This window comes from Equus przewalskii, chromosome 14, assembly GCF_037783145.1.
Source record: "Equus przewalskii isolate Varuska chromosome 14, EquPr2, whole genome shotgun sequence".
Lineage (NCBI taxonomy): Eukaryota > Metazoa > Chordata > Mammalia > Perissodactyla > Equidae > Equus > Equus przewalskii.
This window is the reverse complement of record NC_091844.1, coordinates 1,518,318-1,545,780: the sequence shown is the minus strand read 5'-3', so window position 1 is coordinate 1,545,780 and position 27,463 is coordinate 1,518,318. Positions and strand designations below refer to the sequence as shown.

Genomic DNA, 27,463 nt, shown 5'->3' with positions numbered 1-27,463 from the left:
ACGCCCGCTCCTGCCCCCGGGCGGTGGAACTCCCTCCACCGAGGAGCAGCCAGCTCCGCTCCCGCCGACGCGACACACTACACCGCCTCGCCACAGCCTTCGGCCACTCCCGCCGCAGGAACGGTCACCCCCTCAAGCCAGCTTGGCCCGCGGGCGCCTGCCGCAAACGCGGCCGAAGGGAAGGCGGCAGCAACCGCTTCCGCAGACGGGCAGGCTCCTGAGGCGCGGCCAGCATCCACGCAGCCCCGGGCCGCCTTCAGAGGCGAGGGCCCTCGTGTCACCTCCCGTTGGGCGTCTCCTCCCGCCGAGCCAGCTCCGCAGAGCCCCGCGCAGAGCCGGGGGTCGCGCGCGGCAGCGGCCGGCCGTCAGCAGGCGGGCGGAGGGGCCCCAAAGAGCACGGCGACCGGCAGACCCTCTGGGCGATGCGCGTCAGCCTTCCGCGGTCTCGCAGACGCGGAAAACTAGGCCCCGCGGGCGCCCTGCCCAGGTTCTCGGAGCCCATAAACGGCAGCCACAGGACGCACACGTGCCGCGGGGCGTGACGCCCAGCTCCCAGGCGCACCCGGGGAAAGCAGCGGCCGCCGCACGGTCCGGGCAGGGCGGGCGCGCGCCGGAGCCGCCCCCCGGATGCAGAAGCGGAAGCGGAAGCGCCGCCGTGCGGTAGCCATGGAGACGCGGGGGGTGGGGCCGGCCCGGAGAAGCGCGACCTGTGACCTGCGGTCGAGGCTGCGTCAGAGGCGGCTGCAGACGGAAGTGCCGCCGCGGCGGGGCGGCGGGGCTGCGGGGCTGCGGGGCCGCGGCGCCGGGGCTGCGGGCGGCCATGGAGGTAACGCGGCCGGGCTGGGGCTGGGGTCCACCGCGTCCCCACCGAGCTTTCCGCGCCGCCGTGTGAGACGCGGGCCCGGGCGAGGGGTCGGCAGCTCCCCTCCGCACCCGTCCCCGCTGCCCGTCTCCTCTCCCCTGATTCCGTCCCTCGCGGGTCCCCGCCCCCAGAGCCGGTTCTGTACGATTTGCCCCAGCGACAGACGGCTCCTCCGTCATCTGCTTTCTCCCGTTGAGGTTTCCTCCGCTTGATTCCACGGAAGAGCTTTCACCTGTAAAGGTTCCGCGCGTTCCGTCTGGGATCAGGAAAAGAGTTCTGACCACCTGGGTTTGATTTTGTTTTGCAGGATGCTGTTCAAGATGGGGTGGCCTCACCAGCCGCCCCTGGGACCGGGAAGTCTAAGGTGAAGCGAATACTTGATTAGCAGGCTCCCTGAAGAGTGGAGGGGTGATGAAATGGAAAACTTTGGCATGCAGAGAGGGGTGGCCTATTTAAGATAAATAGCTTTTCTATAAGGGATCCCAATTTTAATTTACATAGTCACCCATCTATTTCTTTCCTTTCCTTTCTTTTTAAGTTTCCTAGTATGAAAAGAGTTGACTTTTTGTTTATTTCCTGCTCTTTGTTAGCCTTGCTGAGAGATTCTGGAGTTTTTCAAACATTAAACAAAGCAGTATAGTTTATGAGGATTTAAATAGTGTAATGGAAAGAGCAGTGACGTAGGTAGGAATCAAGGGACTGTATTCTGTAGGCCCCTCCTAGGGAAAAGAAAGTTGAATTGGGTAATTTTTATGGCCCTGTACAACGTTTCACATTCGTGGAATCTAAAAGTGCTTTATTGCTTGCATACTTAGTCTAGGCACTTGTGTAAACAGTCACTTCGTTTAAGCTTCGTGGTAACCACAAGTACTTTTGTTATCCCCATTTTACAGAAGAGGAAAGTGAGCCCACAGTGGTTGATTTTTCCTGATTTTTTAGTTAAAGTCTAGATTGAACCTGATTCATCTTGTTGTAATTATGCTTACATCTTTTCATGTGGACAGAGACTTCTTTCAGCTTTGAATAGAGTGAAGTAATTTTACAGCTCTAAGGAACTTTAAGTAGAGTTAGTCCCAGTCCCCTAATTTTACAATCAAAACCTAGAAAGCATCTTAGTTTGTAACAACAATATATGTCTGCAAGTGGATATGTGCTGTTTTTTGCATTTCACAGTAGTTGCTTCACTAATAGGGGACCTATAACAAATTGGTAACATCGCTTCATCTTTCAGCTGGAAACATTGCCCAAGGAAGATCTTATCAAGTTTGCCAAGAAGCAGATGATGCTAATACAGAAATCTAAGTCAAAATGTACAGGTATTGGGTTCAAAATATTCATTTGATCATAATCACATTTACTCTCATCGTTAAAAATACTAGTTTTTTAATTGTACGTTGATTTGTTTTGCTTACCAGTGAATCCAATAAAATCTTAGACAATGTAATGGAATCTGTTATTTAACGTTTTAATCATTTGCCTCTGATTTTTTTCATTATCTCACATCTCTAAACTGCAGTTACCTTTGAATTATTAAACTCAGGAAGGAGGATTTGGAAAAATAATTTGTTAAAGTTAAACACATTTTTTTACTTCATGTGGGTTGTCCGTTCTTCTGAGTAAAGCATTTTTTCTAGAGTAATTGATTGAAATGTTAGAGACAAAAGGTTATGAGCTCAAAGAGACCTCGAGTAAAATAATAAAAAATTTCCGTTCTTAGAATTTTTAAGTATATTTATTTACTGAAGTTGACTGATTCCTTACTCAGTTTCCTTTTCTTTATGTTCCAAAAAGATAAAGATTTTAATATCCTTTTTTAGTGTGTGTGAGTGAGCTCTTGAATTGCCAAGCTCTTGATTTTCCACTTAGCAAATGTCAACTGCCCGACCTAAAAGCCAAGACTTAAATTCTTCTAGAAAAGGTCAAATTGTGTTTTGGGAGGATGGATCAGCTTGTAATAAAGAGAGTAATTTCTTTGGAAAGATTACAACTTCTTTCAGGCTTCAGACCTAGACACGAGTTGATGAAATAGAATAACATTTATGTTTAATATGAGGTTAATTGTTGCTTTAAAATTATGCAGTAATAAGTTATTTACAGCTGAAATAATGTATGAGATTTGCTTCAAAAATATCAAGACGGGGGGAGAAATGAGGGGAAGGAAGAAATGAATACCAGTGGAGGTGAAAATCAAGGTGATGGGTACATGGAGATTAATCTACTACTTTATCTGCTTTTTTATTTGTTTGGTGTTTTCCATAATAAAAAGGAAAATGAAAGGTAATGCTGGGTGAAGTTAATGCTTTCTCAAAATACCTGCTTCTTAAATATTCTACTCTATAGTAGGTTTTTTTTAAGGATGCACTTACCACCTTAGCCAGTAATTATTTTCTTGATTTCTGAACTGGAATTTTTTTTTTTAAATAATTGCTTAGAATTGGAGAAAGAAATTGAAGAATTGAAATCAAAAACTGTGGTTGGAGGAACGGATGATATTGTTAAGGTAATGAAACAGTTGTGAGTATTGCTTTAATTTGTATTTATTTACTTAGGGGAAATGTGTGATAACAAATCAGATTTCCTTGAAGGCTGTCAGCCTGCTGGAGCACTGTCTGGGTTTCTGTCCCTGTTTGGCCACTTCCTCTCTGCCCTTGGTACAGTTTTTACCTCTCTGGTTGACTGTAAAAAGAGAGGGTTAAATGACTTCTAGATCCCTTTGTGTTCTGAAATGAGTAGTAGTCTCTCTCGTTTTCATTTCACACACTGATTATGGTTGCTGCCTCAATCTCAGTCCTGCTCTTCCCTCTCCCCTCAGAAAACTCAGCCATGCTCAGGACTTTGATGATGGTTTTGGGGCTGATCATCTATTGATATATATAATCTATGGATAGATAGATATCCCTGGACATGACTACTGACTCAGATCTCACAGTTGAATTTTTAGCTGTTTGGGGAAAAAAATTCTTCACCCATTTCTCTTGTCCTATTTTCATACTCAGCATGACCCAGTCCCGTTCCCTGAGCAACCAGTGGCAGCACTGTTTCCTGGGCCTTTTAACTTTAGAAACTCTTCAGCTCTCCTCTTCCTTTATCCTCCACATGTGTCAGTCACGTTAAATAACATGCACATGATTTAGAAATAATACTAATAACTAAATAACTTGTGTAAATTACTCTGAATAACATGCTTAAACTACTATACCTTGCTTTATCCACTTTAGACATTTAGCTGTCCATCACAACAACTACTACTTTCCGGATAGTCACACAGATAAATAATCTTTTACATTTTTTCCTGGACGCTGCCTTCTGACGTGCTCTGTCTCCCGGCACTGATGTGGTCTGCTTGTTCTCTAGATCTGCTGCACGCTCTTCCTGGAGCTGGACTTTTGCCATGATCTTGTGAATTTCTGCTTTCTTATGTTACCCCCACTGTTTGTTAGGTCATGTCATTCGCTTTCTTGGTTAACCTCATTTTGGTAGAGCATGTCCTTCTGTAGCTTCCTAAGAACAGAAGCATGGAGGAAAATTTTTGTCATCTTGTGTTTAAAAATGGTTTTATTCTACTCTCATGTTTGAACAGTAGCTATAACTTGATATGGAACTCTAAATTTATCTACGTCTGTTTTGTTTTTGTTTTCTTAGACAACAAAGTTTTTCTTTATTATCTCACGTAAGTGCAGAGGTAGGCAGTTCTGGGGTGATAGTGAACTGTTTATTTAGGATTTTAACATTTATCTAGATTTTAATGTTTAGGATTAACATTAGATTAACGTTAGATCACTAAATTCGTAGTGAAATGGATCTGATTTTCCTGTCTATAAAGTCCTTGGATGTTGTTTATCAAGTTATGTCGATTTTGTAGAATAACTTGAGAATTCTTGCTTTTTATTTTATCTGAACAAGTTTATATGTAATTGGGATAATCTGTTCTTTGAAAATTTGATAGAACTCACCTGTAAACTATCTATTCCTCCTGTTTTCTTTGCTGGACAATTTTAAACCACTAATTTGATTTTTAAGAAGGTATAGTATTAATTATGCCTTTTTAATTTTTTTTCTTGGGTTCTAAAGCTTTATTTTTCTAGGAATTTTTATCCATTTCATTTCAGTTTTCAATATTATTGCCAATATTGTTCATAATATTCTCTTTAACCATTTAATTTCTGATTTCTATGTAGATGTGTCCCCTTTTTGTTCATAATATTGTTTGTGACTTCTGTCTTCTCTTGATCAGTCTTGCTAGAGGTTGTCTATTTTGTTTGCTTTTTTCCACCCCCAAAGAACTGACTCTTGGTTTGTTGATCTATTTTCCATTTCATTAGCTTCCTCTTCCATTTAATTCCTGCAGAGAATAAACCTGTCTCTGAGGAAGGAGGGACACCGATGATTTCTTGACTGTTACTCTAACCACTCTCTATTCAGCTTGTCAGACAAGCCCAGGTTTTGAACCTCACACATTGTTCCTCCCTTGATGATATGTGGTACCTCAATACCTAAGCATTTGGTTTTCTAATGAGTATTTACCAGTACTTCCTATGTGTTTCCCTGTGAAAGCTGTTAGGTTCTAACTTTCTGCCTCTTTGTAATTCATTTCCTCCTCCTCTGTTTTCCGTTGTCCAGAAATGTATTGAAATTTCTGATTTCCTCATGTGTTTTCTTTTTTTCTCATTGTTCTTATGTATGTACCTTTCTAAACATTTTGTTCTTACTTTAGTGTGGTTTAGAAAAGGTGACGAGATAATTATGTGTGTGGTCAATCCACCATTTTTAACCTCAGGCGAACAAATCATCCTGTTCCAAAACAGGCACTGACTGAGCGTCTGGATACTCTTCTTCTGGAAAAAGCAGAGACTGAGCAACAGTGTCTTTCTCTGAAGAAGGAAAATATTAAAATGAAGCAGGAGGTTGAGGTAAGGCAACATTTTAATGTTTTTTTGTTAACTTATATAGTGTAGTCATGAATTATAGAGCTAAGACCTTAAGAAGCCATGTGGTCTGATTTTATCAATTTACAAACAAGGAAACATTGATATTGAAAAAGAAAAATAACTGAAATAACCCAACTGCACAGAGATAGAGCTAACATTTACTTGTGGTGTTTAATCTTCCTTATAGCTGTAATGTCATTCTTTAATAAAAATGAAAAATAATACTCATCTTATGAAAAATGTTACGGAAAAATTCAGTAAGTTGATTCTCACACATACCCCAAATGCCATTATCTGTTCAGTTCTAGGATATTCAACTTCCTGTTGGATCTGAGTTGATTTTCTCCAAAAAGTCTCTTATTATGTTCATTAAAGCCTTGTGACTTAATACAACTTACGTAATTTATTACCTTTTAAAAGAAAGTAAAATTCAGAGATTTCCTAGCTTTTAGTTATTACTTTGATAAGCTGTCTAGTACTGCTGATATTTATTGTCATACCTCAAGGTAGTTAGATACTAAGCAGAATTCTTAGCATTGCACTATCATGTTTCTCTATGTTTATTTCTGCTCATTTCCTTTTCTCTCTAGTGAGCCTGTGGCTGATATTTTTTCTAAGGACAGGGGTTTTTTTTTGTCTCAAATAATTTTTGTATGCTTATTTTTATAATAGGATTCTGTAACTAAAATGGAAGATGTGCACAAGGAATATGAACAATCACAAAGAAACTATGAGAAAGAAGTGGAAAATTTGAAAAATGAATTAATTGCAGTACATTCCAAACACAGTGATGATAAAGCTAGCTTGCAAAAGGAACTTGAAGAAGCAACAAGAAAACAATTAGAGCTTTCAGAACAACTTAAATTTCAGAGTGGCTCTGAAGATAATGTTAAAAAACTGCAAGGAGAGATTCAGAAAATTAGGCCAGCCTTTGAGGAACAAATTTTATATCTGCAAAAGCAGTTAGAAGCTGCCACAAATGAAAAGGAGCAAGAAATTACTCAGCTCCAAAAAGTCATTGAGGCTAATTCTCAGCATTACCAAAAACATGTTAATAGTTTGCAAGAAGAACTTTTGCAGTTGAAAGCTGCACACCAAGAAGAGGTGAAAGAATTGATGTGCCAGATTGAAGTGTCTGCTAAAGAACATGAAACAGAAGTAAACAGTTTAAACCAGCTACAGGAGAACTTAGTCAAACAGTGTGAGACAAGTGAGAAGAACATTCAGGAGAAAAACAAATGTGAAGTAGAAAACTTAGAGAAGGTCTCAAATGCAGACCAAGAAAATCAGATGTGTTCTTTGCTCTTAGAAGAAGGTACTTGTGTAGAACAAGTAGTAGATGAAAAAGTCAAACATTTAGAAGATACCTTAAAAGAATTGAGGTCTCAACATAGTATCTTAAAAGATGAGGTAACTTATATGAATAATCTTAAGTTAAAACTTGAAATTGATGCCCAGCATATAAAGGATGAGTTTTTTCACGAACGGGAAGACTTAGAGTTTAAAATTAATGAATTATTACTAGCTAAAGAAGAACAATGCTATGTAATTGAAAAATTAAAGTCTGAGCTAGAAGATTCAAATCAACAGTTTTTCTCTACTATGGAACAACATAACAAAGAAATTCAGAGTCTTAAGGAACAGCATCAGAAAGAAATAGCAGAACTAAATGAGACATTTTTGTCAGGTTCAGAAAAAGAAAAATTAACGTTAATGTTTGAAATACAGGGTCTTAAGGAGCAGTGTGAAAACCTACAGCAAGAAAAGCAAGAAGCAATTTTAAATTATGAGAGCTTACGAGAGATTATGGAAATTTTACAAGCAGAACTTGGGGAATCTGCTGGAAAAATAAGTCAAGAGTTTGAATCAATGAAGCAACAGCAAGCATCTGATGTTAATGAACTTCAGCAGAAGCTCAGAACTACTTTTAATGAAAAAGATGCTCTTCTTGAAACTGTGAATCGTCTTCAAAGAGAAAATGAAAAGTTATTATTGCAACAAGAATTTGTACCAGAACTTGAAAATACCATAAAGAACCTTCAAGAAAAGAATGAAGTATATTTAGTTAGTCTCAGTCAGAGAGATACCATGTTGCAAGAATCTGAAGCAAAGATAAGCTCTCTTACTGAGGAAAAAGATGATTTCATAAGTAAAATAAAAAGTTCTCATGAAGAGATGGATAATCTCCATAAAAAATGTGAAAGAGGAGAAAGATTAATTTTAGAACTTAGGGAGAAAGTAGAGCAGACTACCCAGTACAACAGTGAACTAGAACAAAAAGTAAATGAGTTAACAGGAGGACTAGAAGAAACTTGGAAAGAAAAGGATCAAAATAACCAAAAACTGGAAAAGCTTATGGTTCAGTTGAAAACTCTCTCTGAAGATCAGGAAGCATTGTCATCTGAGGTGAAGTTTCTTCATGAGGAAAATAGTAGACTAAGTTCAGAAAAGAACCAATTGATGAGGGATTTGGAAGCTTTCCTGTCTCAAAAAGAAGGAGATTCTATGCTTAAGGGACAGATTTCTGAATTAGAGAAGAAACTTCAGTTAATAGTTGAAGAACGAGATAATCTAAGTAAACTGTTTGAAAATGAGCAAGTTCAGAAGTCATTTGTCAAAACCCAGTTATATGGTTTTCTTAAACAAATGAAGTCAAAGGTTTCAGAAGAAAATGAAGAGCAAGATGTTGTAAATGTCCTCCAAGCCATGGGTGAATCCTTAGCTAAAATGAGTGAGGAAAAACACAACTTGGTTTTTCAGTATGATAAAAGGGTAGTAGAGTTGGAAAAAGAGATTAAGTTCCTTCGAGAAGAGAATGTAGTTCAATGTGAGGAATTTAGCTCTTTACTGAGAGACTATGAGCAAGAGAAAGTTCTCTTAAGGAAAGAGCTAGAAGAAACCTTGTCAGAAAAAGAGATGCTGCAGTCTGATCTACTAGAAATGAAGAATGCTAATGAAAAAACAAGGCTTGAAAATCAGAATCTTTTAGTTCAGGTTGAAGAAGTATCTCAGAATTTATGTAGCGAAAATGAAGTCCATAGTGAAAAAGAAAAATGTTTTACAAGGGAACTTGAAAACCTAAGGCTATTACTGGAACAAAAAGAATCTGAATTGCAAGATGTGAGAGCAGAGTTGATATTGAAGGTACTATTCATTTGAATTTTATTGATTTGAATCTTAGTTGTACTCATAGACTCTAGAAAATGTATACATTAACGTTTTTTGCACTTTGAATCAGCAGTAAATTTTTAGCGTTTAAGCTCAAATGACAAATTCCTGAAAAGTGCAACAAACATTTTCATGTGTATCCCATTTATCACATTGATCTCTTTTTTATTTTAGATCATTTTAGAATCTTGATCTTACATAAGATTAAATGATTAGGGGTTACATGTCTTGGTCAAAACTGTATAACTCGTCACCAGCAAAACTACAACTAAATATGAAAAAACTTGATTTTCATTCTTGTGTGATATATATATTACCTTTCTTAAAGAGGAGTGTTGAGCAGAATTGTAGGCTATAGGGGTATTTAGCTGTAGCCAAAGTTGTAGATTTTTTTCCCTAGAAATTGTGAAAGTATAATAAACTATTCTCATCATTTAATCTTTTCCTTATTACATTATGTATTTGATGTGTGTCAGGTTGTTCATCTTGGTCTTGGATACTACCATTTTTTTTATAGTAAATGCTATATGCATGATGAAGTCGCTGTTACCTGGTCTATCAAAGGAGAAAAAAGACTTCACCAAATTGCTTTTTATGTGAATTCTCTTGGATGATGAGTTTCTCATGCTTAACATGATGGCCAGTTCATTTGTTTGTTTTTCTTTTTTCTGGAAATCTAGGATTCCTTAGAGAAATCAACTTCTGTAGAAAATGATCAACTTTCAGTAAAAGAGCTAGAAGAAAAAATAGGTAACTATGGTTTTGCATATGTTGTCACAATTAATTACGCTGATTCCTCTTAGTGTTAGAAAAGACTGGGAAATAACATAGCTGATTAATGAGTTGTTAAAAACATAATAAGAAGCTGTCTCTTCCTATCCATCTGCCATCTGTTTGCCTCCCCTTTCAGAACCCTCACTTTCTGTGGTTTAAACAAAGGACTGATGTGATTCCATTTATAAATGTTTCCATGATTCTTTGTGGATTTTTTTGTTCATTTAGCAAACTTTATTATTTTTTATCAGTTTTATTGAGACGTAATTGACGTATATCACTGTATAAGTTTAAGGTGTACAGCATGATGGTTTAATTTACATATATGGCAAAATGATTAGTTAACATCCATCATCTCATATAGTACAATAAAAAGAAAAGACATTTTTCTCCTTGTGATGAGAACTCTTAGGATTTACCCTCTTAACTTTTATATATATCATATGGCAGTATTACCTATAGTCATCATGTCGTAGATTATATCCCTAGTAATATTTATCTTATGAGTGGAAGTTTGTACCTTTTGACCACCTTCCTCCAGTTCCCCTTCCCCCCATCCTCTGCTTCTGGTAACCACAAATCTGATCTCTTTTTCTGAGTTTGATGGGAGGTTTTTTTTAGATTCCACATGTAGGTGAGGTCGTACAGTATTTATCTTTCTCTTTCTGACCTACTTCATTTAGCATAATACCTTTAAGCTCCATCCATGTTGTCACAAATGGTAGGATTTCCTCGTTTTTTATGGCTGAATAATATTCCATTATATAATAATACCACAATTTTTTTATCCACTCATCCATCAGTGAACACTTAGGTTATTTCCATGTCTTGGCTATTGTATATAATGCTATGAACATAGGGCTGCAGATATCTTTTCAAGTTAGTGTTTTGGTTTCTTTTGAATATATTCCCAGAAGTGGAATTGCTAGATCATATGGTAGTTCTATTTTTAACTTTTTTTTTAAATTCGCACCTGAGCTAACATCTGTTGCCAATCTTCTTTTTTTTTTTTCCCCTTCTTCTCCCCAAAGCACCTCCAGTACATAGTTGTATATTCTAGTTGTAGGTCCTTCTGATTCTGCTATGTGGGACACTGCCTCAGGATGGCTTGATGAGCAGTGCCATGTCTGTGTCTAGAATCTGAACCAGCGAAACCCTGGCTGAGCACATGAACTTGACCACTCGGCCACGGGGCCGGCCCCTATTTTAAATTTTTTGAGGAACCTCTATACTGTTTTCCATAGTGACGCACCAGTTTACATTCCCATCAACGGTGCACAAGGGTTCCCTTCTCTCTGCATCCTCACCAGCGTTTGTTATTGCTTGTCCTTTTGATGATGGCCATTCTAACAGGTGTGAGGTGATATCTCATTATGGTTTTAATTTGCATTTTTTGAAAAATGTTAAGCATTTTTTCATTTAACTGTCAGCCATTGATATCCCTTCTTTGGAAAAATGTCTCTTCAGGTCCTTTGCTCATTTTTTATATATTTTACATATTAACCTCTTAGCAGATATATGGTTTGCAAATATTTTTCCCATTCCTTTGGTTGTCTTTTCACTTTGTTGATAGTTTCTTTTGCTGTGCAGAAGCTTTTTAGTTTGATGTAGTCCCACTTGTTTATTTTTTATTTCATATACTTTACATGTCATTTCCCAAAAAATCATTACCAAGACCCATGTCAAGGAGGTTTTTTCCTACATTTTCTTCTAGGAGTTTCATGGTTTCAGGTCTTACATTTAGGTCTCTAATGCATTTTGAGTTAATTTTTGTGAGTGATATAAGACAGGGATCAAGTTTCATTCTTTTACATGTGAATATCTAGTTTTTCTAGTACGATTTATCAAAGAGATTGTCTTTTCTCCTTAAGTATTCTTGGCTGTCTTGTCACATTTTTGTTGACTGGAAATGTTTGGGTTATTTCTGGGCTCTCAATTCTATTCTGTTGTTCTATTTGCCTGTTTTTATGCTAGTACCATACTGCCTTGAGGACCATAGCTTTATAGTATAGCTTGAAATCAAGAAGTGTGATGCTTTCTGCTTCATTATTATTTCTCAGAATTTCTTTAGCTATTTGGGGTCTTTTATGGTTCTGTATAAATTTTAGGAGTGTTTTCTATTTCTGTAAAAAATGCCTTTGGAATCTTGTTAAGGATTGCATTGAATCTATAGATGGCTTTTGGTAGTATTGACATTTTTGCAATATTAATTTTCCATTACGTAGATATGGGATACCTTTCCGTTTATTTGTGTCGTCTTTGATTTCTTTCATCAATGTCTTTAGTTTTCAGAGTAGAGATCTTTCACTTCCTTGGTTAAATTTATCCCTAAGTATTTTATTGTTTTTGATGCTATTGTAAATGGAATCACTTTCTTGATTTCTTTTCAGAAAATTCACTGTTTAATGTATAAAAATGCTGCTCATTTTTCTACGTTAATTTTGTATCCTGCAACTTGACTGAATTCATTCATTAGTCGTAACAGTTTTTTGGTTGAGTGGTTAGGATTTTCTGTATATAGAATCATGTCATTTGCAAATAGAGACAATTTTATTTCTTCCTTTTCAATTCTGATGCCTTTTCTTTCTTTTCCGTGCCTTACTGCTTTGGCTAGGACTTTCAGACCTATGTTGAATAGAAGTGGTGACAGTGGGCACCCTTGCCTTGTTCCTGATCCTAAAGGAAAGCTTTAAACCTATTGGGTGTGATGTTAGCTGTGGTTTTATCATATATGGCCTTCCTTATGTTGAGATATGTTCCTTCTGTGACTAATTGATAAGTGTTTTTGTCATGAACAGAAATTGAAGTTTGTCAGAAGCTTTTTCTGCATCTGTTGAGATGGTCATATGATTTTTTTCTTTCAATCTGTTAATGTGATGTATCACACTGATTTGTGTATGTTGAACCATCTTCCATCCCAAGGATAAATCCTACTTGATTGTGGTGAATGATCTTTTAATGTACTGTTGAATTTGGTTTTGTAGTGTTTTGTTGAGAATTTTTGTATCTATATTCGTCAAGGATATTTGGCCAGAGACAGTTATCCATTATTTAAAAATCAGAAAGATAGAAGCAGCAGAGAAGTTTAAGAATGAGCAACCAGTGAGGTAGGAAAACCCAGAGCAAAAAATGTCTTAGAGGCTAAGGCAAAGATTAAGTGCAAGTGACGGAGTTGTTTCAAGAGGGAAAGAATGTTTAACCATTGACAATAGTGTGACCGGTCCAGTGATAGTAGTTCTGAGAACTAACCAGTGGCTTAAGTAACATAGAGATCTTTGGTAACTTGATAATAGTTTCCATGAGGGGCTGAAGGAAAAGCCTGATTGAAGTGGGTTCAAGAAAAAAATGAGGGAGGAGAAATTTGAGAGCATGTATAGACAACTCTTACAAGGGATTTTGCTATAAAAGAAAAAAGAGATGGGACAGTATCTGAAGGGCAAGTGTGGTTTGCTTGTTTTTTTTTTTCTTGTCATGTTTCACCTCTCCTATAGTGACCTCTCCCCTACCCTCTTTGCTGCTTCCATTATTTGTTCCTGACCTTAATTTCTTGATGATAATTTTCTTCTTGCATGTTTATAAACTGTTGGGAAAAGCAATTAGAGAAGGGGAAATGCTGCACAACAGAGGGGCAGAATTGCTGCACTGATGCCTGAGTAGGTGAGAAGGTATGGGGTAAAATGCAAAAATGGGATAGTTGGCCTGTGCTACACACACAGTCAGCTCACTTGTAGCAGCCAAAGGAAAGCAGAGTATGTGGGGACAGGTGCAACTTGGTGAATAAGCTGGGACAGAAATTCAGATCGTAACTGCAGTTAAGCAAAGATATCATCAAGAAGTAAGATCTGGAACACTGAAGTTTAAATAGGAGAGATCAAGGTTCGATAGGTAAAATGCATTACAGGTTTAGTCATAAAAATCAGACCCACCAACGAAGAGGAGTGTGCCTATGGAGCATAAATATTTATCTCCTCTATTTAACCCTGATTTGCAAATTACCACTTAAATTGTAGCATACTTGTGTTTCCAGGAAATTTTCTAATGTTAAAGGAGTCCTAACAGCCTCTCCAGGTCCTAGACACTTAAGAAATGACTAAAAAACATTAGGCTATTTTAGAGGATTGAAGAAAATGGAAATTTTTCACACTGCATCACTTAGATAATCAATAAGCTTTCACTTTAAAATATATTAAAATTTTTGCTACTTTATTTTGATTTCATATTTCAGACTTTGTGCTCTACATTAAAGATCAATTTCTAGGGTTAAAATAAGTAAATAATTTGAATATTTTCTTTTTCCTTTTGAGTTTATATATAATCCTTTCATGTTTTTAGGATATTTGGAAAAAGAATCCAAAGAGAAGGATGAAAAAATAAATAAGATAAAACTAGTTGCTGTGAAGGCAAAGAAAGAACTAGATTCCAGCAGAAAAGAGGTAAAAGTGACTTAAAAATGCAAGATTCAAAAACTTTACATTTTAGAAAATGAAGTATTTCTGTCCATAAAAAACTATATATCGTATATTTAAAATAGGCCCAGACTCTACGGGAGGAACTCGAATCTGTTCGATCAGAAAAGGATCATTTGTCTACTTCCATGAGAGATCTCATTCAAGGAGCAGAAAGCTATAAGGTAAAAATAGTTATTTTAATAACAAATTATATTTGTAACTTCTAAGTTAAGAAATGTACTAGAAATGTAAAACTCTTGTCCATGACACAATCACCTTATGTTTTTTAGAAAATCTTTTTTTCTGTGTTTTTGTGTAATGTGATATCATCATAGTATCAAGATTTTAAGTGGCTAAGCTTTAAATAATATCTTCAAGCTGTTTTTGGTAAAATAAAATTCTGTTTGGGATTTCCTAATAAAAGCAGTTACAAAAAAGATGGCTATTATTACTGTTATTATTCTTCTGGCCACCTGAATAAAAGCTGAAGCTTAAACAATAGGTCTGACCAGAAAGTGAAAGCATTTTTTTGATCTACCTAGATAACGTGAAAATATATTATAAAAAAAAGAGTTAGAAATAAGAAAGTACATCAAAAAACTGAATGTAAGATAAATACCATTACATTTCTTTATGTATTCATTCAGCAAATATTTATACAGCCAGGCTGAGTACTGAGTACTGGAGAGATGATAGTCAACCAAATAGACTAAATTCCTACCCTCTTAGGACTTGGATTTCAGTGGCAATAACAGACAAAAATAAAGAGAGAATGTGTAGAAAAGTGAAAGTGGGTAGAGAGAAGAGAGTGAGTGGTAATCAATGGGATTTGGAGGAAAGAAGAAAATCCTATAGTAGCCAAAAAATAAATTTTAGGAAGAAGTTCAATGAGAAAATTTGACACTTAATGAAGAAAATTACAAAACATATATAGGAAGAAAACTGCAAAACATATGGAAATATTATTTGAAATATTCTCAGTTTGGTTTACAAGTTCTAAAACAATTTCACTAAAACTTTTTGCTGGAACAGTCTTGACAATTATTCCAAGTTTCAAATGGAAAATAAACTAGCTAGAATAGCTAATATTGTTTAAAGTTAAAAGAGAAAACTGGCATCTGACTAGAGCAGACACTAAAATTTATTATAAACCTACAGTAATGTGATATAGTTCTGATGCAATAAGACGTTATTTTAACAGAAGACACAGAGACTTCTGCATAACAACAAACACTTACATAAGCCAGCTCTCTTCTAAGCACTTTACATATCGTATCATACTTAATTCTCAAAACAATCCCAAGAAGTACGTTAACATTGCCAGTTTATAAGTGAGGAGTCTGAGGTACAGAGAGGTTAAGGGACTCAGAGTCAGAGAGCAAGTAATGTGGTAGGGCAGGGTTGGATTCAGGCAGTCTAGTTCCCGCTCCGTTCTTTTACCAAGTAACCTATACTACCCCAGTAAGATTTGAAAACATAGAAAGCAATGAAGAAGGAATTAGAAAACTATTTCAGAAAAATCCAGTTAGCTTTTTACTTCAGTCCACACACCAAAATAAATTCTGGATAAGTTAAGAGTTCTGTCAAAAGTGAAAACAATTTTTTAAAACCTAGAATAAAGTACTTGATCGTTTGGCTTCTGTATGTGAAATACTTTTGTAAACTTGAAAGCAATTTAAGAAGTTACAAAGGAAAAGATAGATTGAATTATATAAAATATAAAGTTAACATATGAAAATATGACAAGGGATTAGTATCCTTAATATATAAAGATGTCTCATAAATCCATTTTAAAAAGACACTTAGAAATTTATAATTTGTATGGGTGTATTTGTCTTTTATGAACCATTAGGAGCTTGTGTCTTTACACTTTGAGTCCCTATCATCTAATTTATTAATTTCTTCCAGAGGTAGACTAGTTATACAAATTTATTTGTTTAAAATAAAGCTTTCAGGAGCCTGAAAAAGAAAATATCCAAGAACTGTGAGACAACTATAAGAGGCGTAACATATATGAGTAATGAGAATGCCATAAGAAGAAGGAAGAGAGAAAGGAACAAAAGGAATATTTGACATGATAATGACTATTTCCCCAAGTTATTGTCAGATACGAAACCACACATCCAGGAAGCTCAGAGAACACCAGTCATTATAAATACAAAAAAAAAAAAAAAAACTACACATAGGCATATCATTTTCAAACTACAGAAAATCAAAGATAAAGAAAAAATTCTGAAGAAACCATAGGGGGAAAAGTACCTTACCTATAGAGGAACAAAGATAAGAATTACATCCACCTTCCCTTCAGAAACCATACAAGAAAGAAGAATGTAGAATGAAGTTTTTAAAGTGTTGAGAGAAAAAAAACCACCAACCTAGAACTCTGTAGCCTCCAAAATTATCCTTCAGAAGTGAAGGAGAAATAAGACATTTTCAGACAAAAAGTGAGTGTATTTGTTGCTAGGAGACATACCTTTCAGGAAATGTTCAAAGAAGTTCTTTAGAGTGAAGGAAAATTATATAAATCAGACCCAGAATAGGCAACACAACATTGAGGAAGAACAAAGTGGAAGGATTAACACTATCCGACTTCAGGAATTACTATAAATCTACAGCAATCAAGATGGTATAGTATTGGTGAAAGAATAGACAAATACATCAGTGGAACAGAGTAGAGAGCCCACAAATAGACCCACATAAATATAGTCAACTGATCTCTGACAAAGAAGCAAAGATAGTCTTTTCGACAACTGGTGCTAGAACAATTAGACACCCACAAGCAAAAAAATGAACCTAGACACAGGCCTTACACCTTTCACAAAAATTAACTCAAAATGGATCATAGACCTAAATGTAAAATGCAAAACTATGACTCTCCTGGAAGATAACATAGGAGAAAATCTAGATGACCTTGGGTATGGCAGTGATTTTAGCACCAAAGGCACAATCCATGAAAGAATAAGCTATACTTCCTAAAATTTAAAACTTCTGTTCTGTGAAAGACAATGTCAAGAGAATGAGAAGACAAGCTACAGACTGGGAAAAAACATTTGCAAAGGACATATGTCTGCTAAAGGACTGTTAATTCACAATATACAAAGCACTATTAAAACTCAACAACAAGAAAACAAAAAACCTGATTAAAAAATGGGCTAAAGACCCTAAGAGATACCTCACCAAAGAAGATATACAGATGGCAAATAAGCACGTGAAAAGATATTCTATATCACTTGTCATCAGAGACATGCAAATTAGAACAAGATACCACTACACAGCTATTAGAGTGACCAAAATTCTAAACCCCAGCTCCATCAAACACTGGCCAGGATGTGGAGCAACAGGAACTTGTGTTCCTCACTGGTGGGTACAGCCACTTTGGAAGGAAGTGTGACAGTTTCTTACACAACTAAACATAGTCCTAACCATGTGACCCAGCAGCTGTGCTCGGGGTTTACCCAGAGGAGCTGAAAAGTGATACTTGTATAAAAACCTGCACACAATGTTCATAGCAGCTTTATTCATAATTAGCAAAATTCGGAAGCAACCAAGATGGCCTTCAGTAGGTGAATGGATAAATGAATGGCTATATCCAGACAATGGAATGCTGTTCAGCGCTAAAAGGAGCTATCAAGTTATGAAAAGACATGGAGGAAACTTAGATGCAAAGTACTACTAAGTGAAACAAGCCAATCTGAAAAGTCTATATAATGTATGATTCCAACTACACAACATTCTGGAAAAGGCAAAACTATGGAGACAATAAAAAGATCAGTGGTTCCCAGGGGGTGTGGGGAAGAAGGGATGAGTAGGTAGGACACAGGAATTTTAGGGCAGTGAAACTACTCTGTATGATACTCTGTAATGGTCAATACATGTCATTATAAATTTGTCCAAAGCCATGGAATTGACATCGTGTGAACCCTAATAGAAACTGTGGACTTTGGGTGATAATGTTGTGTCAATGTAGGTTCATCAGTTGTAACAAATGTACCACTGTGGTGGGGCATGTTGATAATGGAGGAGGCTGTTTGTGTGGGAGTGGGCAGGGCTAATACGAAATACCACCTCAGTTTTGATGTGAACCTAAAACTGCTCTGAAAAATAAAGTCCATTAAAACATTCTTTTAAATCAGTTTTATAGTTATAAAATGTTCTCAATCTTTCAGTAAGTTAGAGATTCCATTTGTGTTGAAGCAACAGAATTTAAGATCAAATCAGAGATGCTGATGTGTTTAAGACTGTTGATCACGGGGCCAGCCCAGTGGTGTAGTGGTTAAGTTTGCACACGCCGCTTTGGCAGCCTGAAGTTCATTGGTTTGGATCCTGGACATGGACCGACCCACAGCTTATCAAGCCATGCTGTGGCAGTGTCCCACATACAAAATAGAAGAAGATTGGTACATATATTAATTCAGGGACAGTCTTGCTTGAGCAAAAAAGGAAGAATGGCAACAGATGTTAGCTCACTAGGGCCAATCTTCCTCACCAAAAAAAAGAAACCGTGCTGTTAAAAAAAAAGAATGGTGATCACTTTTTATAAAAACAGATATATAACTAAGCTCCATTAGGTTCCTCAGGAAACACCACTATTCAGATGCTGAATAATTTTGTAGGTTACTTGTGAATTTGGCTAGAGTTTTGTTTCAGTGTTCATATCACTTATAATAATTTTTATCTGTTTTTTTTAAAGATCTGAACATGCAGCAGTTCTGAAGGGACAGTAATTTGTAATTATTCATTTCCTTAGAAGCATTAGCATAAACATCAAAGAAATTAGAACATTGTATGTATGGCATTCATTCTTTTGTTCCAAGGCTCCCCTTAGGAATAATATGTGATTATAATCAAACTATTCTGTAGGGAGCCATTGTTTACTAGAGTCAGCCTTGGTATAGCAATTCAATTTTTGTAGCTATTGACAACTATTAGAACCATAATGAGTAAGAACAAAAAAGACTAAATAGAGTTGAACAGGATAAACATCTCTCATCTGCAGAGTTAGAGGAATCCACACAAGTATAAAATAAGCATGGAATCTTCTCTCTATTAAAAAGGCAAATGATTTCTCAACCCCATGTTCATGTAAGCCAGGAAGTAACAGAATCCTCAGACAAGTAAATGTGGACAAACAAATGTATAAGGCAGATTTTAGAGTCCCAGTCCCTGCTTTCTGTCAGTCACTAAATGGGCAGACCATAAAATTGAAACTCGGATTCTAACACTTAGCCACCAGCGTGGACAATAAGTGATCAAGTGTAAATCAGAAACAAAATTAAATTTGACCAAGAATCCGATTTGGCAAGCAGGAGCCAAGCAAGAAAGAGCATATAATTGCCACACACAAGACCACCAGAGCAGCCTGGGAAGGTGAGCCAAGGACTCAAAGAGGTCCGGGTCTGGACGAAGGCCATTTTTCAGGCTTCCCAAAATAAACTTTCAAAAAAACTCAGAAACATTTTGTTAGTTATGTGAAGGAGAACAGTCATCAGTCGTCCAGGAACAAAGGCAAAAAGAGGATTTATAAGACGGGGGGAGGTGGGTAAAAAAACTGCAGGCAATCTGGAAACAGTGAATCTCGTTTCCATATTTTGGGGGATAAACTGGTGGGCTGGTATGTAGCGAAAAGGTCAGTCTGGGCATTCTGTCTGGGTGGAGGCCAACTAGGAATATCAAAGAAAAACATTCAGTTGTTTTTAGAGTCTTCAGAAAATATTGAACGTTTTGCTGCAAATTGTGAGAGACTTTATGTATATAACATCTCTCCGTGTTCTTCCGTTAGCGCAGCTACCTTGTGTTAGGCCAGGCCTGAGACATTTCCCTCATCAGAATTCTTTAGGTGGAGTTAATAGGCGACCAGGTTAAACTTTTTCTTCTCCCTCAAATTTCATTTACATTTCAGAAGTTTATTTTTGTTGATGACTGGAATATTTAACTTGGAGATAGTATATTGTATACATTTAAAATCCTCTTCCCCTTTAAATTATTCTCTCCCCGAACTAAAAGTCATCTGAAATATGCTAATTTACTATATAATACCATTTAGGTATTTTTTCAAAGGTTGAATTTAGGTAAATATTTTAATCTTTCAGAATGGACTCAGAAATCTTATATGAAGATGGCTTGATGATACAGTGTGACTAATTGAATGTATAATAACATCCTAACGTTGAATCCTTTTGTTTTTTATTGAAGAATCTTTTATTAGAATATGATAAACAGTCAGAGCAGTTGGATGTGGAAAGAGACCGTGCTAATAGTTTTGAGCATCATATAGAAGACCTTACAAGACAATTAAGGAATTCTACTTTTCAGGTAACTTTAAACTGAGTAAATGCAGACATGAAAATTTTAATAAGTGTATTTGAGTTTCAATACTTTTTGCATAAAAAAGTAAAATTAATACAGAGAAACTTAATTTCGTTTTCTTTTTCCTACTGTTGTGATAATAGGACAAAACAACAACCATCCATCCTGTCTTACTTATTGCTGTAATCTCAGTTCCCTTGGGTTTTTTGGTTTTGTTTTCATTTTTTGCATTTTCCTTTGCCAGTGCTCCTGGTCTCTTATAATATTTGCCAAAATAATATCAACATTGATAGTGTTTTAATTTTATTCTTGGTTTTACATTGTCATTCTCTGGAATTGATTTTGAAATCTTTATTTTTCATACTCTGCCAATATTCTCATTAATGTACCATTTTATTCTTCCTCTCCTGTTACATTTTCTGCATGTTTACAGTAATGAGTCGTTTGTCATTCTAGTGTGAAAAATTAAATTCTGATAATGAAGATCTCCTGGCTCGTATTGATACACTACAGTCTAACGCCAAGTTGTTAGAAGTACAGATTTTAGAAGTCCAGAAAGCCAAAGCAATAGCAGACAAAGAGTTGGAAGCAGAAAAACTTCAGAAAGAGCAGAAGATAAAGGTAAAAACAATCCTGTGGGATTAATTCATGTTATGTAGTGATATTTTTATCCAAGTATTATTTAAATGAAGAACAGAGCAATGGGTATCATTTGTGAGTACAGCACAGTTCATTAATTCCTTAACGTATTCTAACCTTGACGTTGAGAATCCAAGCTATGATTTTTGGAGTGTATGTTTTTTAAGTGTTGAAATCTTTCCAAACTTTTTGTATTTCAGTATGTCAGATTTACTTTCTAGCCCCTTAAAAATACCTTTTTTAACATTGATTCACTTGGGGGTGGCGGTGTTTTTATTTTTAATTTTAGGAGCATGCCAGTTCTGTAAGTGAACTTGAAGAACTTCAGCTACAGCTTCAAAAGGAAAAGAAACAGCTTCAGAAAACCATGCACGAATTAGAGCTGGTTAGAAAGGTAAAAGAAACACCAGACTAAAAACTAGTGTCGATATTCACATTGTTAAGCTAGTCTGTAAACGTTGAAAAGGAATATTTCAAGAACAAGGTTATTTATGGTACTAAAAGAATCATTTATAAATTGCTTCAGAAAACTGAAAATTTAACCTATTTCTCTAGTGCCTCTCTTTCCAGAAGAATTTAGGCTCGTGAACTATTGAATTTTGGTTTGACGCTTCCTTTTTTGTACATGAGTGTTGTATGACATGAAGATTTAATGTCAAAAGTTGAAATTTGTATTATATTTAGAACTTTGGCTCATTTTTCTCTCCTTTTTCAAAGATGAAGCTAAAAAGAAAGGCACTGTAAGAGCTGCTTAAATACTAATATTTTGTAAGTAAGCGCCCACAAGAGTAGAACTACCAATTGTGTTTAATGAAAATAATAATGAAATATGATGAAACTGAGAAAGTTGGATTAAACTATTAGAAAATACTTTATGAAATTACGACAACTTCTAGTTTCCTCATTAATATTCAAACTTTCTATATCACAGAAAAGCGTAATAGAATCTCTTTATTCTTGTGGCATCATTTTTGCAGTTTTACAAATGAAATGAACTGATCCAGTATTTATAATATGTGCAGGATGCCCAACAAACCACATTGATGAATATGGAAATAGCTGATTATGAACGTTTGCTGAAAGAACTAAATCAAAAATTAACTAATAAAAACAGCAAGATAGAAGATTTGGAGCAAGAAATAAAAATTCAAAAACAGAAACAAGAAACCCTTCGAGAAGAAATGAGTGAGTAAAACAAAATTCACTTTAACTTAGAATAGTTTTATCATAACAGAATATAGGGAAGCAACGTTAGTTGTTCATTTCACCAGTCCAGACTGCCAACCTGAGTCTTTCCCACAGTGCTACACGTTAATAAGGACCAGAAGGATTGTAAAACCATTCGTTAGGATGTTTACAGTCCATGTTGGTGCATAATGCAGTCATTCATTTAAACTCTTCTTAAGTACCTGCTTCGTGAGGAATACAAAGATAAAAAATGGTCTTTGTCCATGATTTGCTGATTGTCAGCAGAGTGAGATAGTTTAAATAGCAGTGAAATCTTTCTTTTTAAGGTGAACATGTTCCATTTTATCCATAAAATAATTTCTGATGTAAGCATCTAAAGCTATTAATATCCTGTAGGCACTTCTTCAGCTGCATCTCACAAAATGATATGTTGTATTTTTATTTTAATTCAGCCTAAAATACTTTTTAATTTCCTTTGAATTTCTTTTTTGATTCATGAGTTATTTAGATGTTATTTAGTTCCTGAATATTTAAGGAAATTTTCAGATTTCTTTCTGTTAATGATTTCTAACTTAAATCCTTTGTAGTTAAAGAACATATTCTGTATGATTTCAGTCCTTTTAAACTGATTGAGTTTTGGTTTATGGACCATAATATGATTTCTTTTGGTGAATGTTCCTTATGCACTTGAAAACAATGTGTTAGACTATAGTAGTTGTTGCCTAGAGTGTTCTGTCAGCTTCCCTCCTGCACTACAGGCTGGAATCCCCTCCACGCGGAAAGCTGGGGCTGTGATAGGGCTCGCCTTGTTTGTTTACCTCTTCTCAGGGATCACAGTCCTGTACTGCTTATTGTCCAATGTCAGAAAATAGTTTTCTTCATATATTTTACTCAGTTTTCTAGTTGTTTACAACAGCAAGGTAAGTCTAGACTTTGTTACTCCTTCATGGCCAGAAGCAGAGTTCCAAAAAATAACTTGAGATGGCTACAAAGATATTTCTGTACAACAAGATTTTAGATATATCAATGATAAAGAAATGGAATAACAGGAAATATTGAGGTGTAGGACTATACAGTGAAGTCAGATATAAGGTCAAGACATAAGGTGTGTGTTCTGTGTACTTTCGCTATCCCTATGGTCTCCCATAAATTTGGCTTTGAGCTTCCCAGAAGTCAGAGCAAAGAGAAACATTATCAGTTATAAGGTTTATAGTATCCACGATATTAGATAAATGTGATGCTTGTGAAAGACACAGCTTTTCTTTCTACAAGCATGTGAGAGAGAACAGTTTTCAGGCATTTTTATGAAAGAAAGACTGTGTCATGTGGAGCAGTCTCCCAGACCTGACTTGAATATCACACGGTATCCAGAGAGCTTTTTGGAAAGCCCAGGCGCGGATGTAAAGAATCAGAATCTTAAAAGGTGGCACCTTGAAATCTGTGTTTTCAGACGTCTCGTGTGTGGTTGTGAAGTTAATGCTAGCTTAGAAATGTCAAGTATCCAGAAATAGGAAAATTAAAACCACCAAATCAGTAAATAGTGTTTGGTAAGTTTATTGTGCATATCAGAACAGTTTCTAAACTGGGAGCTTTCAAATTCAAAGACTTATAATTCCAGGAGCATGATGTTACAGGATGGCTTATGAAGTGAAAATGAGAGCATTGTTAACCTTTACAATGACTGCTTATTAAGTGGAGGTTTCCAGATGGCAAGGGTTGGTTAAAAGTGATTCTCTTATACCATTTTTAGGAAGATGACTAGGTTCTTTCATGATTATCAGAGGCATTTATAAGAAGTGGCTCAAGTTAGCAAATTTGCTTGTTTTGCAGAATAAGCTAAATTAAGTTTCACTTATTGTGGCTTAAGTAGTTTTTTCTGCTCAGGGAATTTTCAAGTCCGGTCTCACTTTGCATTTAATTTTTACAGGAACCACTGGTAAGTTGAACTTGTGTTCTCAGCAGCATCTCCACAATAAATAAAATAGCAGATCTTCCGTGACTTTTCCATAATGCACACTTCATTCAGCCTGTGACCAAATCACAGCTCGATAAAGGCAATTCCAAGAATTAGCAAAGCAATAAAGTCCAAGTGTACAGAGTTCTGCTGCTCTACCTGTATTTAGGGATGAAATTCAGAATATTGAGATAATTGAATGGATTGTATAGTTTCTAGACAATTCACTATGCATGTAACCATATCTTCCAGCTACATTCTTGGTATGTTCAAGGTGAATAGCAGAGCTCTAAGTTACGTTCCTGCAATGCAGACATTTGGTTTTGTGAACTAGTGAATCTGTATATTTTTGATAGTCGACCAGCTGTAAGAGGGGCTTGATACCTTGGAAAAACTAAAAAGAGGTTCTTGTTCAAGAAGGCCACCCACTTCTCACTGATAAATAAGTACAGAAATGAGTGGTACAGGCAATGAGTGCTAAGAATTCAGAGGGGAGAGAGAGTCTGTAGACTGAACCAATTAAAAGTTGAGGCTCAAGTTGAGCCTTGCAGGTAAGATTTGAGAGAAAAAGTGGATTGGGAAAAAGTATTCCTTTCTGCAGCCATGGCATGAGCAAAAATTAAAAGAAGAATGTAATTTCGGAAATCTTGACTAGGTGGAATGAAAGGGTTGACCTGTTAGGGAGAAGTGAAGTATAATTAGGAAGATGTTTTTGATCCAGTTCATGAAGTACCTGAAAACCGCAATGTATTTGGGCCCTTTCTAAAGACGGTGGGAAAGATTGCTCTGCCTAGTGTATCAAATTAATTAGAATGGTGTAGAACCTGGGAAAAGCCACCAGCCTCGTGGCAGCAAAGGCCTTCAAAGGCTGGGCTAAGGAGTTATGGTAGAGGAAGAAGATAAGGATGCCTCAGGACAGTGTTCTTTGCAAAAAAATTTGATCGGCTCACTCTGCCTAATGAATTAGGAACATACATCTTCTTAACCTCAAACCCTTCCAACATCTGTCCCCAGTCTAACTTTTCACCTTAATTCTCTACTCTCCCACAGGTAAAGAAGACTATTCGTTTTCCCTGAGATATGATTTGTGCTTTTTCATAACTGTGTATTTCATCTCCTGTTCTTTCTTTCATGCGCTGGCCCTCTCACCCCCATGCTCACTTTTTGGAATCCTTCCTAATTTTAAATGTTTCCAGTTCTATGAAATCTTCCTTGTCTCGTGCAAAATTTATATAACCTTTAGCCCATGTGGATCCCCATAGCCTTTTCTATTTCTTTTATAACATTTATGTTTTGCTTTATATTACTATTTGAAATGTTATCCCCTAATTTCATTCTATATTCTTTGAGCTCAAGAACTTAGTATATCTTGCTTATCCTAATTACTGGAGCACTTAACAAAGGCTTTGTATGTAATACGTGCCTTTTAAAATGCTTTTTAGAACCGGATAAATAGTTGGCGAGGAACTAACTGAATTAAATTTATCATAAAAAGGCATAGTTAAGATATATTCTTATAGTACACCTCTATACTTACCAAGTAATACACTCTGATTATGTGGCTTTAACTTAATAAAGTTAATATTGCTTATAAGATCTTTCAGCAGCATAGTTACTTAGTGCCCCTGTAACTGGTCTAGACCAGATGTCAAGCACGCTTTTTCTGTAAAGAACCACGTAGTAAATCTCCTTGGCTTCATGGACCACGTGGTCTCTATCATATATTCTTTGTTTTATAACAGGCTGTGGCCAGATTTGGTCTGCTGGTTATAGTTGGCTACCTGTGATCAAAGCAATAAACCCACTATTCCAACGTGATAATTGTTTCTTCTTGACCTCTGTTAGCATAAAAGTTTTTTGTTTTTATCATGTTTCACTTTGTTCCTTAGTGATCTGTCTTTCACTGACAGTCTTATCCTGCAAACAATTAGTATCATGAAAATAGACAACCAGGTATGTGCCCCTGATGTGATACAATTGGAAATACACAGCACTTCTTTTGAGGTGTTTCTTAAAAGTGAAGTCTTTATCTTTTAGTTATATTAGTAAGTATATACCTTTATTTTTTTTTTTTAAGATTTTTCCTTTTTCTCCCCAAAGCCCCCGCCCCGGTACATACTTGTGTATTTTTTAGTTGTGGCATGTGGGACACTACCTCAGCATGGTTTGGTGAACGGTGCCATGTCCCTGCCCAGGATCAGAACCTGCGAACCCCTGGGCTGCTGAAGCGGAGTGCACAAACTTAACCACTGGGTCATGGGGCTAGCCCCGATACCTTTATTTTAGAGAAGTGTACTGAAATACAAATGAATTGATTTCCTGGTGGGGGGGGGGGAATGGGGGCACAAAGAGTAGACAAGGGTATAGGTCAGGGTTGGCCAGCTTTTTCTATAAAGGGCCAGACAGTAAGTCTTTCAGGTTTTGTAGGCCATGTAGTCTGTGTCGCCGTTATCAAGTCTACTCTTGTTGCACTGGAGCAGCCATAAACAGTCTATGAATAAAGGAGCATGACTGTGTTCTGAGAAAACTGTACAAAAGCAAGCAGCAGGCAGACTCGACCTGTGGACTCTGCTCCTGGTCTGGGTGCAATGAGATTGGCCATGTATTGGTCATTAGTAAAGCCAGGTGATGGGTACAGTGGGGTTTATTGTGTTATTGTCACTACTGCCATGTATGTTTGAAATATTTCATGGTAAAAAGCTAAGACAGTTTTCTTTTGAAGGTAGGTTAATACAAAGAAAAGACTCATCATTTTATTTATTTAAATTCACTCATAAAGATCATTTCATCTCTTCTGAAACTATTTCTTACACTAGCTTCACTACAGTCTTCAGTGCAACAATATGAAGAAAAAAACACCAAAATCAAGCAGTTGCTTGTGAAAACCAAGAAGGAACTGGCAGATTCAAAGCAAGCAGTATGTCAATTTCTCAGTTTTATATTTTAATACTTACGCATAGTGTATTTATGAATTACTTTTTTTTCATTTAACCGAGATTCTTATTCTGTAGGAAACTGATCACTTAATACTTCAGGCATCTTTAAAGGGCGAGCTTGAGGCAAGCCAGCAGCAAGTAGAAGTCTATAAAGTAAGATTCTTTTCACTTTTTAAGATTTAAAAATAAATTTCCATGTAGAAGTAAGGTACCATTTAGGGATTTTTCTAAATAACCTTATATATATATATATATTCTTT

At 36.5% G+C, this 27,463-nt stretch overlaps 1 protein-coding gene across 2 annotated transcripts in view; it reads left to right on the top strand.

Annotated features, from left to right (window-relative positions):
- The first annotated feature begins 682 nt into the window (after positions 1–682).
- GCC2 (GRIP and coiled-coil domain containing 2) overlaps positions 683–27,463 on the top strand; it is a 53,751-nt gene continuing 26,970 nt past the window's right edge. For both annotated transcript variants that reach the window (XR_011525875.1, XM_008542737.2), the window contains exons 1-15: positions 683–826; positions 1,170–1,226; positions 2,094–2,178; positions 3,295–3,362; positions 5,668–5,772; positions 6,463–8,934; positions 9,639–9,708; positions 14,065–14,165; positions 14,264–14,362; positions 20,373–20,492; positions 20,943–21,107; positions 21,415–21,519; positions 22,148–22,310; positions 27,084–27,184; positions 27,279–27,356. Coding sequence is in view for 1 of the 2 variants with exons in the window: in XM_008542737.2 (XP_008540959.1) it covers positions 821–826; positions 1,170–1,226; positions 2,094–2,178; positions 3,295–3,362; positions 5,668–5,772; positions 6,463–8,934; positions 9,639–9,708; positions 14,065–14,165; positions 14,264–14,362; positions 20,373–20,492; positions 20,943–21,107; positions 21,415–21,519; positions 22,148–22,310; positions 27,084–27,184; positions 27,279–27,356 (3,795 nt within the window). In the remaining variant the exon portion in view is untranslated. The remainder of the gene's footprint in view (positions 827–1,169; positions 1,227–2,093; positions 2,179–3,294; positions 3,363–5,667; positions 5,773–6,462; positions 8,935–9,638; positions 9,709–14,064; positions 14,166–14,263; positions 14,363–20,372; positions 20,493–20,942; positions 21,108–21,414; positions 21,520–22,147; positions 22,311–27,083; positions 27,185–27,278; positions 27,357–27,463) is intronic.